Source organism: Scatophagus argus, chromosome 7 (genome assembly GCF_020382885.2).
Source record: "Scatophagus argus isolate fScaArg1 chromosome 7, fScaArg1.pri, whole genome shotgun sequence".
Taxonomy (NCBI): Eukaryota; Metazoa; Chordata; class Actinopteri; family Scatophagidae; genus Scatophagus; species Scatophagus argus.
This window is the reverse complement of record NC_058499.1, coordinates 16,694,690-16,711,047: the sequence shown is the minus strand read 5'-3', so window position 1 is coordinate 16,711,047 and position 16,358 is coordinate 16,694,690. Positions and strand designations below refer to the sequence as shown.

Here is a 16,358-nt window from a genome sequence, read left to right as displayed (position 1 = left end):
TTGACATCTAGGGAATCCGTCAAACATTTGAAAGCAGTGATGAAATCCCGTTTTACTATTAGGTTATAGAAACATACAGTAGCAAGTACTTACGTCATGAGTCCAAATTCCCCCAGCACAACCCCACCCAGCCAAGATAACTGGCCAGCAAACCAAACCATGTGAAATGTTCTGTGCATGTTATAATTTTATAATCCTAAACAAAATACTTCTAGTATTACTTTAAGTTAATATTTAACGAAGTCATTCATTATGGCTTAATAAATGTCATAAAATCTAACTCTCTCTTCATTGACAACTAGTCTATTAAACCCCTGTCAGTTTACTACTCTCTAAAAATGTTTTTTATTTTTAAGATACCTAGTCGTACTTAGTTAGTACTTAGTGAAAGAAATGAGAAATACAGCAAAAACCCCAGCATTAATAATATCTGTTAAACTGTAGAAGGAAAACTCCCCAGTCTCCTCCATGATAGCTGGGGCTTGAACAGCTGTTACTAATAATGCTTTGTAACTAACTAACCCAATTCTGTCATATGTTTCCATTTTCACATCCATTTTCGATACGTTTTAAGTTATCATAAATGCAACCACGTCGATGTAAACGCTCACAATTTCAGGGATAGAGTTTACATTGAGCATTTGAAGGCAACTAGAGACAAGCGTTGGCGGCTTGAGGTAGTGATAGTAGAAGAGAAGCAGAGATTCAATTTTTGATAATAATAGCATCATATGACAAATATTAGCTAGGTGTTAACACCATGAGCTGTAGGTGAAGAACTGTTGCGCGTGCACTACATATCCCATGGGATCATGGGCCTCCCAGTATGGTATCCAGGAAGTGGTGTGTGGTTGCCAAGCAAACTTTTGCTTGAAAGCAAAGTGCTCAGTCTGTAAAATGCATAGATCTTTCTAGTCTGCAGTTTCATGCAACAGGTAATATAAATTGCAAGAAAAAAACTATTATATCAAATTTATTTATAAAGTATGTTTCGTTTGTGTGAATGGAATATTAAATTATTTACCTGACGCGTTATGTCAACATTAAACAGTAACTTCGTAGCGCTAGCTTGATGGCTAGCTATTTTAACGGTAGTTAGAAAAGATAGTCATAGATATACATGACATTTTCTCTTTGTTAAAAAGTCAGTAAACCAATGTTGTTAAAACGCTTTCCTATTGGTGATTTCAGGTGGGTAGAAAGATGAGTTGCTCTCACGGGTCTGTGCACCAGCAGGTCCGGCCTGCCACTGCACGGGTCCTAGTGACCGAGCTGAGTGGATCAGGACACATCAACCCAACTCCTGCCACGAAACCCCGTGATGACGCTGAAATGGCAGTGGAGCTTTCCTACCTCTCTCCAGAGAAGTTGGTGGGTTTGCAGAAGTGCCTGAGGATACAAACAGTGTTCATCCCACTGACACCCCTGTTCTCCCGTGTGATTGTCTGATTCATGTGGTTAGGCTTTGTGCATAGGCCAGCCATAAGTAATCCATACTATCTGATTTATCCATTTATCTCATTTACAGCAGCAGCAGCACAGGCATTTTTATAGCTTAATTTCAACTTGGCTATGGAAAATGGCATTGCATATATTAACGTGGAAATAAGATTTAACATATATTACATGTATCCTGCCTGTATTACTGTGCTCATATTACGATGAAATCATTCTGTTATTGCCTTCCCTATGCCTGGTGAACTGATGCATGAGCACAAACTATAGAGAAAGCAGCACATGCTGTGCAGATTGATGTGTTAAGGTGAAGTTGCCAGACAGAATTTTTTCACATCACAGGCTTTGCATAATTTGTTATATAAAAGTCATCTGTGTATATCTAAGGTAAGTACGGTCAGCTGTTTATTATTTATTTCCTGCCCTTACAGGAATTGTTGTGTGGAACTGGGAACCTCTCTCATGTGACATCGCTGGAGCTCTGCATAGACACACAAGAAGGCACACTGGGTAGCTTTGGTAAGATGAACAGCACACTAAGGCACTTCTACATGTAAACCATGACTTACTATTTCAAACCATTTTGCACAGGTACAGTACCAAGTTTGTATGTGTACTTATGTTTTTTGTATTTGTTCACCGTGACTTAATGTTTCATACAAACAGTCATTCACACCTGGACACATGAGACTCTAACGAGTCACATGATGGCTTTGTGCGATAATGACCCATTCAACCCCCTTGCAGTCATATGTTGGCTGGGCGCGTCTGCCTTCTCACTTTAATACCTGGGTCTCCCGACCAGTTAATCAGAGCTGAAGAAGCCTTTTGGATAAGAGGTGAAACATCTTCACTTCCCCCAACTCAAGTTCTTCTACGCAAGATGACCTGGATGACTGAGAATCTACACAGACATGGACATGTTTCATAAGTTTGTTTGTCTACACATTAGTGTTCTCTGTTTTTGGTAGTTCTGAGTATCTTCAAAAATATGACACCAGTACCAATACCAGTACCCTTAAACTGTTACAAACACCGATAGAGTACTTCAGATATTTTGACATGCTGAGCTGCCAACTCAAATACATCACTACACCACAGACTGTATGGGTCGTAGCTGCTGTGGTAGTGGGCCAGTCACATGTTGCAATGTTTGCAGTGGTTAGCTGAAAGCAAGACCATACACTTAGTCATATGTTTAAAGCTCTAAGGACAAAAATAATCAAATTCAGGTATGATTTGCCTGCAGAGGCTTTGATACTACTTTGTACTTTGTTATTTTGACTGATACCTTAAAGGTATTGAGTATCAATACCAAACCCTGGTTTTTGGTATTGGTTTCACTGTTTGTATCCAGTCTTCCTTATGTAAACATGGCCTCATAGCAGTAACTCCTATTACACTTAAATTCATATTTTTAAAAACTTGGAAGACTTTTTGTAAAATGATGATTCATTACAGATGATGGTTGTAATGTCCACGTGGACAATAAACCTAAACTAGATTAGACATAGACATTTAAAAACACTGTAATGATACACACAATGCACACAATCTTTATTAGATTTCCTGTTAGGTGTGCCAACCGCAGTTCAGGATGACTGGTGGAAGAAAATGTTCATCATGCTTACCTTTGTCCTCAGAAAATTCTAGATTTCACAAGTGCAGACATGGCAGAGTGTGTGTGAGTCATGCCTCTCCTGTCAGTGTAGGTGCTCTTCCTTTTATCTACAGTGGCTTGTAGTATTCATACCCCTGGAGCTTATCCACACTTTGTCACGTCACTACCACAAATATAAATAAAGTTTATTGGCATTTTATGTGAAAGACCAACACAAAGCAGCACACAATTGTGAAGTAGAAGGAAAATTATACATGATTTCAAAAGTTTTTTACAAATAAAAAATTGAAAAGTGCAGCATGCAGACGTATTCATCCCCCCTGAGTCAATACTTTGTGGAACCACCTTTCACTGCAATTACAGCTACAAATCTTTTGGGGTGTGTTTCTACCAGCTTTGCACATCTACAGACTGAATTTTTTTTTGGCCATTCTTCTTTGCAAAACAGCTCAAGCTCAGTCAGATTAGATGGACAGTGTTTATGAACAGCAGTTTTCAGATCTTGCCACAGATTCTCGATTGGATTTAGGTCTGGACTTTGACTGGGCCATTCTAACACATGAATATGTTTTGTCTTAAACCATTCCTTTGTAGTTTTGGCTTTATGTTTAGGGTTGTTGCCCTGCTGAAAGATTACACACCGGTGGACTCTATTTAATCATTAGGTCAACATTCAATCATTCTGCAATCATCAGGCAACTTCTGACGGCAATTGGTTGCTCTCAGGGGGCTGAATAATTTTGCACGCTGCACTTTCCAGTTTTTTAATTGTAAAAAAAATTGGAAATCATGTATAATTTTCTTTCTACTACACATCACAATTTTGTGCCGCTTTGTGTTGGTATTTCACATAAAATGCCAATAAAATTTATTTATGTTTGTGGTCGTGACGTGACAAAATGTGGAAAAGTTCCAGGAGTATGAGTACTTTTGCAGGCCAATGTAACTGAGGATGAACATGCGATTAGGTGACATTAGAACTGAGTCAAGAAGCTTGTTTAAAATTCAATACAATACAATCACCCCACTGTCACATGAAAGTAAGAAATATAACTTTGTTTATCTGATCATCTTGTAGGTGCCTACTTGCCTGAGCTGGTGCAGCTCAGAATGAACAACAGTATGATTATGTCAGTAAGGTAAGAGTAATGTTACATAACGTTCCTGGTCTGTTCCAAGGAGAACAAGCACAGGAAGTTGCAAATCACAAAACCAAATGTGAAATAAGTTGTTAAACAAAGCTGAACTGCCACTGAGGTAGGCTTCTTGTCACTGTATGAACCATTTCATATTTAGCTTATTATTTAGAAACAGAGTCCAGGTTTTTCCATAAAGAGTGTAAGTTTGAAAGAGAGCAGTAGCTGACCCATGGGGATTACTGTCATGTTTCACAGTGCTCACGTGTGCTAGAAGAGCGAGAGGCCTCAGTAGTCATAAAAAAGACTTTCTTTGAGGCAGAATAATAGGTGAGGCGTCAAAGGGATGTATACCTGGTACGGAAAGCATATGGTGTGGTAACAGCGCAGGCCTTCTTGCGATACAGTATTTCTGTAATGAAGATGCACGTCACCGCTTGTAAACCAGATACCAGTATATATGGTGTTCAGTACACTCTTAGGCATAGATACATGTGGAGAACAAGTTCACCTACCTGTCTCACAATGGGACAGAGAAGGGTTTTTGGCATATCAGATTTCAGATTTGTCAATTTGGAACGGTGTGGGGAGAAAGCCAGGAAATACACAGTTTCTCCTGGATTGTCCTTCTAGTTTGATTGCAGCCACAGCTGTGTCATCAAAATTGGATAGACAAAAAGCAATAAACCTCCAGAATGACACACACAGTGTCCTTATGACAGGACAGGTGGAGAGTTGTTACCTGAGAGACTGCTGAGGTACAAGACAGTACAAACAGGAAGATATGGAGCTGTCCTCCCCACCCTGAGAGCAGCAAAGCGGAGCCAGCTGGACATACACTGCTTCTGATAGCATTTCCTGCTCTGAGCTGATGTAGAGAGGGTGTTATGGGAGGGTAGACTGAGACAGGTCAGAGAGGCCTGCATATTGGGGAATAAAAAAGAGCTTCTAGCTTCAGCAACTAAGGGACTAGATAACCTCTCCCACAATCCACAGTGTTGTGTAACTCCTCTCCCTGTCTCTAAATCAAGTATGGCTGTTTTATCCCTTTAGAGACCTGGGAACGTCCCTCTCCCACCTGCAAGTACTATGGATGCCTTGCTGCTCCTTACAAGACCTAGATGGCATTTCTACTTTGCCCTCCCTCAAGGTAGACTTTATAGATTACAAATTGTCCAAAGTCTTGAGTAATGGTATAATGTTAAGTGATCAGTTTTTAAGTACCAAGTCTCTGTGAGATGGGAAGGTAATGGATCTCTCTCTCTCTGGCTTTTATTATATGTTTAACATGTTCCCTTTATGTAACCACAGGATTTCTCTGTTATTGACTCTGTGTTGATTCAAGTTTCTGTCTGCCAGTTTTTCAGTTTGTCTCATCACACATTTTATTCCCTTCTGCCAATCTCTGCTATGCTCTCCCTCCTGATTCAGGAGTTGTATGTGGCCTATAACAGTGTGTCAGACTTGAGTCAGGTTGGCATGCTGGAGAATCTGCAGCTCTTAGATTTGGAAGGGAATGATGTGGATGACCTGGTTCAGGTCCAGTATCTGAGTTTGTGTGAAAAACTCCAGACACTCACCCTTGAGGGAAACCCTGTGTGTGAGCGCCCAAACCCCACTGCCATCCAGGTAGAGTAATGTCTTCCTAATGTTGTTTATATCTTATAACTGACTATTGTATACATTTGTCACCTCATGCAAAAAGAGATGGCACTCTTATAAGGTCAAATAGATCAGGTTGCACCCCAAATGCTGGCTTTTCTTTCACCAGACCTCTTTGTCTGTCCTTGTTAGGATCCTTCTTTGTCCTTTATGATCCAGTGGACACAGATATTTGACAAATAAGCATTTTTCCAAAGGGGGTGTAGTGAAATTGGAGACATCGGGGAGAGACGATATTAGCTACAAAAGTTATGTGTCTACCTGTACTGTACACAACAGTCGTATCACCACCCAGGCATTGATGATAATGCAAGGAGAACATTTGATGTGTATGTGTTAACATGCTTTCTCTGCATGTATGCAAATGACATTTATAATCTTCTTTTGTAGATTAAGATACTGTGAGTGAGCGGAATACAATTAAAATCATGAGTCATTGTCAACTGCTGCAGCCAGTACGAAGTGGCGTAAAAGTGAAAATCACAGAAAGGTGGTAAAAATCATAAAACAAAAAAAGGGTGGGTGCTGACTAAAAATTTGAGCAAGGACCCAGGCTGAGTTCCAGAAAAGGCAGCCTTGCATTCAGTTGATGTTGTAAAAGCCAACTTGCAGGTGCAATTTGTGGTTTTGATGTTGGTATTGTTCCGTTAGTTGTCTCTCCTCTGATAGGAGGCTTTCAGCCCTTTGTCAGATACTGAGCGAAATGTAATTAGAATGTGCTGAGACATGAAAGTATCTATGTGATCTCACTGCTCTGTATCTGGTTCTTCAGCACACCAGATGGGACAAAGGGAAAACAGGAGGCATCGAAATAATCCAACATAACAACCGCACATCTGGCACACTGTTCTGTGGAGACATCATGACACAGACATAGTATTTTATTGTTATATTACAGTGATATATGATCTCTTTGAAAACTGGCCTGCATATTTATATTTGGATGTAAATGACCAGGGCATAAGGCAGCTCACCATGCACATATTTGTCGAAGCTGGAAATACACGGTAGAAGCTGAATTTACACCTTTTGCTGATTTGAGACACAGTGTGCTTTGAGTTTTTTGGGCCACTGTGAATGTGTTTATTTACACCCACCAGCAGAGCATTAATTAGGAAACTAGGGCAATGATGGGAGATGCTGAGCTGAATATGCATTAGGCCCGTGCTTTGTAGTGACTGAGGAGTTCTAGGTTTTGCTCTCTTGCCAAACTATCACTCTTCTTGCTCTCTTGCTTCCCATCTCACACACACACACACACACACACACACATCCGCTCACTTCCTCTCAAACAGCCCTTATTCTCCTCCTCTTTTCTCTTTGGTTTCCTCCCTGCCAACCTTTCACTCTCTTTTTTCATTCATTGCATCTGTGTGGTTTGATGAAGGGCAGGAGTGCTGTGCTCTAATTTAATCGCTCAGTAGCTCAGTGATTTGCTGCTCTCTCTCTCGCTCCCTCTCTCTCTCTCTCTCTCTGTGCTGGTTAAAGACCAGACTTGAGTGCAAAGAGCCCATTGTAGGCTTTAGTAGCACTAGTTATTAACCTGCATAGCTTTATGCCTTTTGCCTCCTTACGCCACAGATTCATTAAAGTATCGTAACGGTCAAGACCAAATGCAAAAACATAATGAATGGTAGCTAATATATATTATCTTAATGTGATACTGGTAGCTACTGACACATTTAGAACTGTCTAACATTTGGACTACTAGTGTATCACTGATTTGGTGATATAAATGAACACTGTTTTTTTTAACTGTGGGTCAAAATAAGAGTCATCTGTGTTGGCAGATCTCCTTTACAACATATCCTGGTTCTTGCTTGCTGGTTTTCACCTATAGCATCTCATGTAGCCCATCATACAGTATGTGGTTGTGACTTAGTACATAACTAAATTATACTGTACTTTGTGTGTGAGCCTCTTTGAGTCTTTTTCAAAGTCTCTTTGAGTCTTTTTCAAAGTCACTTAAGTGACATAAGCACCTCGGTTTTTAAGCAGGATGATACGACAGAATATGAGTCAATACCAAAATCATTAAAAAACAACTATTTAATTTACTTTGTGAGTTACAATTCAGCTTTTCTCCACAGTGCACCTGTCTCTACACACATCAAACTGCATATCAGTCGTGATATCTGAAACAGACAATTTTACTTGCCTGTGTTGTGTATGAGTACTAAAGTGTGACAGTGTACACTACTGTGCAAACATTTAAGTCACATATTCTAACTAATACCACTCGCCATCCACTCTTCCATATTCTTCCTCCTTTTTACCCAGACACACTATAGGTATCAGGCTGCAGTGAGGGAGCTGGTCCCTCAGCTGTGTTACCTAGACAATTTAAGGGTGGAGGAGGATGGGTGTAGCTGTAGCAGCACCTTGGGAGATGACTGGGCCATTCTCCGAAACTCCATCAGAGACCGCAATTCCTGTCAGGCAGCTACTGAAAAAGGTTAGTGCATGTATATTGTTGTTTTGAGTCATTTGATGCGTGCAAGTTAATCACAGCTCCGTTTTTAATGGGAAGATCACTATTGTCTTTGTAGAGGAAACACCAGACAGTGCATGTCATTACAGCAGACCCACCTCAGCCAGACATCCTGCTTCCAGCCGCTCCTGTGTCTGGCCCCTGTCGTCAGCAGGCTCCAGACCCCACACTGGCTCCAGACCCATGTCAGCCACCAGACCTGGGGTTCTCTCCCCTTATGGGTCCAGACCTGGTTCTGCGGACTCAGATCTAGCAGCAGTGGAAGCAGAAACCAGTATAATGACGCACGGTTAGGCACTCCAATCACTTTTTTTTGATGATGATGTTCCCACTGTGGGACCTTCTAAATCCAGCCTTATGTTGCTGCTTTAGTGTCTTGATTAACCATATCGGTTGTGGCACAACTACTGACCCATGGGAACTATTTCCATCTCTGTATTTTCTATAGTTTTAATGTCAGTTCCATTCTCAATAATGTCACCCAGTACAGATAAACATTGTCAACAGCAATCTCTACTCCACAGTGCCACCAAGAGGACTTGTTTGTGTCAGAAAACAGTTTGATTTGCTGATTTGCTTTGATTTGCTCTTTCTGTCCTTGAAGGAGCTGGCAAGATCCTGTTCTGTGGAAACCCGGTGCAGGCGATTCGAGCAAGGAGAGAAAAGTTGAAGGTAGGTGGTGTGTTTTGGAGGAAGAAAACAAAATATCCACCATTTCAGTTACAAAACATGTTCTTGGAAACTAAACAGATCTCTATTAATCAGATATCAAATGAATCCACACCAGTCTATCATTTCTTGCAGGCTGTATAACATTTAGTGTGGTTTAATGGAAACAACAAGCTTTATGGACTTTGAGAGGCCATTATGGCTGTCTGACACCATCAGCTCATATCTTTAACATCATGTCAGTATAAACAGAAGGGGCTAATTATTAGCAGGAGTCACTGCAACAGTGTCAGAGAGACCTGACAGATGGGGCTCTCACTGCCAACGCCATGGGGCCTGTCACACTGGCATATACACACCGCTGCTGTCTTGCCCTTCCTGCCCCTCTTGCGTTTGCGCTCCCTCTCTGTTTGACTATTACTCTGCCGTCTATTCATAATTAATGTACTCAGCAATTTGGCCTCTATTCTTTTATGTTTCCTGTCTTCCACTCTTACCTCTCACACTCAATCTCCCTCTCTTCCATCTCACAGACAGCACCGATAAGGTCTACTTTCACTCCCCGTGACCTTCCCATCCATGTGCCAGAACACACGTATGACCTTGAGGAGCCTGATGTTAGAGAACGTGCTGATGTGTTTGCTGAGCTCAGAGCTTGGAGGGAGCAGCACAGCAGGTACTTGCACATCTCCCCTTAATTTTTCTTAAGCTGGGAAGCACACTATATGATATAATGTGTTGCAAGTGGAATATGATCTGCATCCAATCCATGAGGACAGTTGTGGTTTGGAGTCTTCTTGCTTGTTCCTCACTTTAGCCATGAACCTGGCTTCTTCTTCAAAATTAAAATTAAGCAAATAAACAAAATACCATTAAACACTATTTTTCAGGCGTCTCAGGGCCATAAAGACGGAAAGATTACCACAGGTCCTGACTATTCAGCACAGTGATGAAGATGAGGGGGAAGATGATGACAAAGAGGAACACTTTGGTGCTGTAAGGACTGATAGTAGTGATGAAGAACATGTAGAGGAAAAGCATGGTGACAGCCTAGATACTGCCTCACCAGATTCCTCTTTCCAGTCTCCTTCCCCAGGTGATTGCTCACTGAATGAACATTCTTATTGTTGCTTTTAAAACAAGTGACAATTTAAACAAAGAGAATTTAAATGTATAATGATCATCTATCCACAGTAATGTCTAAGTTGAAAACGATTGATATACCAGTGGATTACAAACAGTAATGGAAGCTACTAATGATTTTGTTTTACTTTCAGACCTGCATCACAGAGAAGCCTTTTCCCCTGATGTAGCTCGACTGTCCCTGTCCCCAGACACCATGTTGTCCCCTTCTCCTCCTCTCAGTGCCACAGCAGCTACAGGCAATCGCAAACCACCAGGGATCCGTGCACGTAGGCTTCAACACAGTCAGACCAAGTCAGAATATTTATCTGATTTCAGCAAGATAGGATGCTCCCCTGGGACAGGAGACAGAGACATGACACACCAGAGTGTCCAGCAGTTGACCAGGACTGAGGTCCCTCTGTTGCCACTGCCTGCACACATACCCTGCCCGCCTTCGACAAGTACCCTGACTGAAGGGTTCACAGATTCATGGTATTGCATTGTTAAAGATTATTTGCCAGTTTGCTTAGAAGCAGAACATTTTACTCTTTTTTGCTATTTACAGCTCCTGTATCAATTGCTACGTGGAATTTACATGTTTAGAAAAAATACTGAATTGAACCTTGAACTAAACTGTGAATACAGTTCACTAAATAGCATGTAAAAAACATGACCATGTGTTTTTTCCAAATGCTGTTCATATACGGCTGTGCTAAAAGACGGTTTTTCTGTCTTTCAGTGCAATGATGGACTTATCTGGTGTACAGTCTGGCAACAAGCATCTGCCAGCTCCACAGATGTCCAAACTTCTCGAGAGACCCCCTCCTCACACAGCCCGGGCAGCACTGCAGAAACATCACCCGCACCGCATACTCCAGCCCTGCAGAGGGAGCTCACACCCAGACTGACAAGAAAATGGGCAGATGTTTGGCTGCCTGGCTTGCGATCAGTATGATCTGTGTAACTGTTTCGTGAACTTATAGTTATATTGCTTATAGTGCTTCAACATCACTGGTTTTCTGACAGCTGCTGAAGATGAATAAAAATTAAAGAGGATGAGACTAATACTTTATATTTAAGTTTTTCAGGTTGAAATTTTGAATCATTGTAACTAAATAGATTTTAGATGTAAAGGCTTTCTGCTTTGTCAGTGATTGGTTTGATATTCTTGGTGTAGTAGTCAAATTTTGCCACTTGAGGGCACTATCTGTAAACATTGAATCAAAACCCGAACCCACTGCTTCAGTTGCCTTGAGAATCCTCCAAAGCCACCTCACCTTCAAACATAATATTCATTCCTTTTGTTGCCTGTTTGTCCACATCTAAGGCAGCATTTACTTCAGAGTGAGCATGAGGCATGCAGGCTTTAGCCCTGTACACTTCTAACACAAGAGAAAATGATTCGTGATGTACTGATACACAACACAAGAACTGAACTGGAACAAATCAAGTCTATTTAGAATTTATATGCTCTCACTGTGACGTATCCTTTTGTTTGCCAACACCTATGGGAAATTACCCATCCATTGCACTGTGGAGAATCGTATCATTTTGTCCTGAGGACTAATGAAAGGGCCACATTTAATACCCAAGTAACTGTTGAGGGCATTCATAGTTAGAGTAGCGGTTTGTTTTGAAGTTGTCACAGCCATCTTATCATGGAGTTCCATTTCAGGGAACCGCCACAACCAGCAGGCAGATGTTTCCAAACTTGCCTGGGCTTTTGTGTGAATACCTGATACACACTTACAGACCAAGACACACATGAGAAAACACTTCCCACATTTCTGTCATAAATGCTTCAGTTTTGTCCACAGAAACAGGATGTAAATAAGTGAGTCAAAACAATTACGCACTTGCAGTCATTAAAACTTGAGAGCACTGCTAATACTTGACACCACAATGTTGAATTAAGATATGAACACATCAGACATAGGATTATAAAATGTGTGCATTAAGATTATAGTCTTTATTGTCATTGTACAGTCATACAGTGTACATTAGCACAACGGAATTGGGGTATCCACTCAACCACGTGATGGCTCTTATGTAACATAAATTTTCTCATCTTCTAGCAACTCTTTCCATCACGCGACTGTATTATCTTTGATCATCCCTCGCCTCCTGTCAGGTGTTTTCAGCCACACTCTCATTTCGCTGGTGCTCTTAGGAGAAACCTTCCATGGTGGGAAAGTGTGAGAGTGCCACTTACTCTTTCTAAATAGTCTTGTCATTTCTCTGAAAGGGATCATTCTCACAGCTGGTCAGGACTGGGAACCTAATCTGACCTGTGAGCAGCTTTGTTCCTCTCCCTAGTTATTAACAGGCGAAGTAGCAAACCAGAAGCGCCTTTTTTTTAATCAGTGGTTTTAGGTTTCCCCTAATGTGTCTGATATGCAGTACAGTGGGGTTTTGAGTAATGTTTAATTTTCTTTATAGCATTCTGAGTCAACACTGTTGTCAAAAAGGAAATAGTTTATTTTTAAAAACATACCTTTGTCCCTTGTATTTTATAACCAAAACTGTGGATAGAAAAGCTGGGGTGGTCATTTTAACAACAAAAAAAAAAAAAATCAAATTTAAAAGACAATTACAGCACTGTAGTGCCACCACATCATAAATTTGATTTGTGAAGCCTTCCCCGCAGGGGATGGGTGTTCACAAATTACAGGGAAATACAATGTGCACACAGCAGCATAACTTTATGACTGATAGACAATGCAAGTTTAATTTCCTTAACACAGAAAATTTCCTTCTTGTTTTGACTTGAGACAGGTCACTTCTCCCTATCAGGTGCTGTAACTGGAAATACCTGCAGTATGAGTTGAGACAGGCCCAGGAGAAGCTGTTTGTACAGTGCATGTGAGACCACAGGATCCTGCCGGAAGGAACATTCCATTCACTGCAAGATATTCAGGCTGCATAACTCATTTTCTATTGATACTTTCATAACCAAATGCGGACGCACAGAACAACACATTTATATAAAGTCACTGTCTTCGTGATAACCCACATTACATTAGTTCCTCTATCAATGTTGATTTAGTTTTAACATGGTGAGCCCCTCAGCAGCTCCACATACAGGGCAGGATTTCATAGTTAACTAGAAACAATCAAAAAATTGAAGGCGCTTGTGTGCTTTTATTGTTATTCTTTGATACACAACAATCAAAGATAAAAGATAAAAGGCAATCTCTCACTATATGGAGAGGTGATATCAGTAATAACACTGCAAGACAGTCATCTGACTCATTGTTTTATGATGCTGAATTAATACCCACAGCTAATGTGGCATTTTCCGCTCATTCTGATTCAAGGTCATGTTTTCAGGAACTACGAGCAGCAAGAGACCCAGGGGATTACCTGCTATTCAAGAAGAAGAGAAGAAATGCTGTGGGACTCGGAGAGGATCCTGTTTTCTGGCCCACTAACAGTGATGCTTAACAGATAGATGGTTTTCCTTCATCTTGTTAGTGTGAGCTCTTTAAACACTTTATTAAAGACATTTGTATATGATAAGAAGGTTAGGAGAGAAGCAAGTACAACCTTTTGATTCTTACACTTTTTCCTCCTCATAGCTGAAACACATGCCATAACATGTTGTATATTTTAAGGAAAACATCTTTTAGTGCCATATTTGTCAGATCTCCTCATGGCCCTTATGAATGATATCAAACACCCCAGTGTCAGATAATATCAGTTTTAGCCTGGAAACTTGCAAGATGGTTGACCTTCTGTAATTGGTGCACATCCCACATGTAATCCAATATTATAGTGAAGTGTAACTTTTCCTCTGCCATTTCAATTACATGTGGGCCTAACATAAAAGCTTTACTATTCTCAGAATTTGGAATTAGATTAAGTACTGCCAGCAAGCCGGGTGTTTGGGATTTCTCAAGCCATGTGTTGATACAGGTTAAAAAGCAATTGACAACATGTTTCAGCTAATTCCTCTAAAATACAAGTGTGTGTTAGAGCATGCTGTTAAAATTCCTGGCTGCTCCAGCAGACTGACTGCAATTGTATGTAGTTAGTTTTTTTATGTATCAGTTTGTAAATACAAATGCATGCATGAATATGCACATATGAATTTCATGTTTTTCAAAAAAATTTACCGAACACTTTTCCTTACCCTCCGACACACCCTGACATTTTAGATTAACGCCTTTAATGTGAAATTGTTGACCGGAAATCATTTTATTTCTATTTCCGGGAAGACTTGACACAAGCGGACTTTCAACGATAGAGTCCGGGGGATAAAGCCGTCGGTTGTCCGTCGTTTCAGACTCGAGTAGTAAATCACTTGTAAGTTGTTTTCACCTTGTGTTTTATCTCCAGACAGAATAGTGTGAAATTGAACTGTTTTTGGACGTCGGTAAAGGATGCAACAAGTGGTGGCAAGTGAGCTTAGAGCGCTGCACCTGCAGGGTCATGACAGGCTAACGATAACGTTACTTTGGGATACGAAACTTTTTCTCCACAGACTCTGTTGTATAGCTAAGTTACAATTAAGTTAGTCGACGCACTTGCTGTTAGTAAGTTTAATTGGCTTCATTGGTATAATATGTTCATAAATTCGTGTATTGTAGTGGTTGACTAGCTAGTCACGTCAAAATCAGTTAATGTGCTAAGCCTCTTGTTAAATTGTCAATAACTGCAGCTTCAGTAGCTTAGGTTATTTTTTAAAAACAGTAACGTTAAATGAAAATGAAAATACTACTTGCCCTAGATGTCGACAGCAACATGTCAGTACCTTCATCATTATCAGCTTGTCAAATTGTGCCAGTGATATTGGTGAGAAAACAGTGGACTTAAATTATACACTGTTTTGCCTGTCATTGCACAGATCGATGGATCCTCATTTCTCCAAATAAAACCTGACTGAGTATTCATTTAACATAAATGTGTCCTGAATACATATATACAAAAGCTTTTAGTGTTTATTAATTAGTTTACCATATCTATTTTTGTTTACTTGCCTAACAGTCCTGTTCCCCTTTTACTCTGACAGCATACGGATTTGTCTCCTCCTTTTTTCTTGCCTCTGTGGGTCTGTTGTCTGTTGCTTCCAGTTCTTCTACTTTAACTCTGTTGTGTTGCCACTTCACTGTCATGTTCTAGTTATTTTCATTGTGTTGTTTTCTTCCCTTTACTTTATCTTTTCCACCTCACTGATTGACCACAAGTGAATGGCTTTGTAAATGGTTGTTGTGGCAACCTCATGTCTTAGCTATAGCATTTCATGCACATTATATTTATGTTTTGGAAGGTGTAATGTTTTTGTCCATTAGTGTGTGGTCTTCCCTGTCTGATTAGTAATTCACCAACTCCTAGTGGAATTTAAATGGCTAAATATTTCTGATTCTAGAAGTACATTTAGGCTGAATGTTGCTGTCAGTATTTATTTCGTATTTTCCTCTTGTCTTTTTCCATAATAAAAGTTCAACTCACTCTGGTTGTAGTGCTGGAAGGAAAAGAAAAGTCAGATGAAAAGCTGACAGGAAAGTGTTTAGCTGCTTGACCCCTTTGTCCCCTCCACACTATGAACCCATCTGTCCAGCTGCTCTAGACTGGATAGCATGCTTGTCTTCCAGCTGAAAATCACACACATATCCTGTCTAAACCGCTGCAGCTCCCCTTATGCTAATATATTGATTTTGAGGAGCACTCCACTATAGATCAAAGTAGCATTCATGGGATACTTAGATTATGCCTTTAATATAGCCATCAGATCTGCCTTTTTGCTTTCTGATAGTAGAGGGAAGCTATATCTAGACTACCAGCTGTCCTGTAACATGTTACCAAGTACTGAGTCACATATTTGATTTAGTGTCGTGTGAGTTTAAATATAGCTCCAGAGTCTGTTATGATTTTTCTTTTCAGTTTAATATTACTGAAGTTTTAGGCCGAATGAACAGACAAGTTCTGTTTAGTGAACGAGACTAAACAGTTTGCATACTTTATGTGCTGTTTTTGTTCTCAAACCTGTGAAGCTGACTGCTTTTTGTGTCATTTTGTGATAAGGGCAAATCTCTAGGTTACATGTTCCATCTGCAAGAATATCCTAACAATCTGCTGTAAGTCCTGGCACCACAATTTGCCTATTATCCATTCACAAGCTGATATATGATGTTAATCTTCAGGTAGTCCTATTAATTACCTCTGTAAAAAAAACAAAAAAAAGAAATCAATATTTGAG

The 16,358-nt window shown here is 40.3% G+C and overlaps 2 protein-coding genes across 4 annotated transcripts in view; both read left to right on the top strand.

The window, feature by feature from the left end:
* The first annotated feature begins 662 nt into the window (after positions 1 to 662).
* On the top strand, positions 663 to 11,218 carry lrrc56 (leucine rich repeat containing 56). The gene is made up of 13 exons (XM_046394918.1): positions 663 to 935; positions 1,192 to 1,371; positions 1,887 to 1,974; positions 4,155 to 4,215; positions 5,266 to 5,362; positions 5,644 to 5,841; positions 8,155 to 8,329; positions 8,424 to 8,654; positions 8,970 to 9,037; positions 9,568 to 9,710; positions 9,925 to 10,130; positions 10,312 to 10,651; positions 10,899 to 11,218. The coding sequence occupies exons 1-13, from the start codon at positions 927 to 929 to the stop codon at positions 11,065 to 11,067; spliced, it is 1,965 nt and encodes a 654-aa protein (XP_046250874.1). The 5' UTR covers positions 663 to 926; the 3' UTR covers positions 11,068 to 11,218.
* Positions 11,219 to 14,360: 3,142 nt separating this feature from the next.
* The window catches only part of rassf7a (Ras association domain family member 7a), a 35,078-nt gene continuing 33,080 nt past the window's right edge, over positions 14,361 to 16,358 (top strand). For 2 of the 3 annotated variants that reach the window (XM_046394922.1, XM_046394919.1), the window contains exon 1: positions 14,361 to 14,464. The gene's annotated coding sequence lies outside the window, so the exon portion shown is untranslated. The remainder of the gene's footprint in view (positions 14,465 to 16,358) is intronic. The other variant, XM_046394921.1, reaches the window with a different exon arrangement.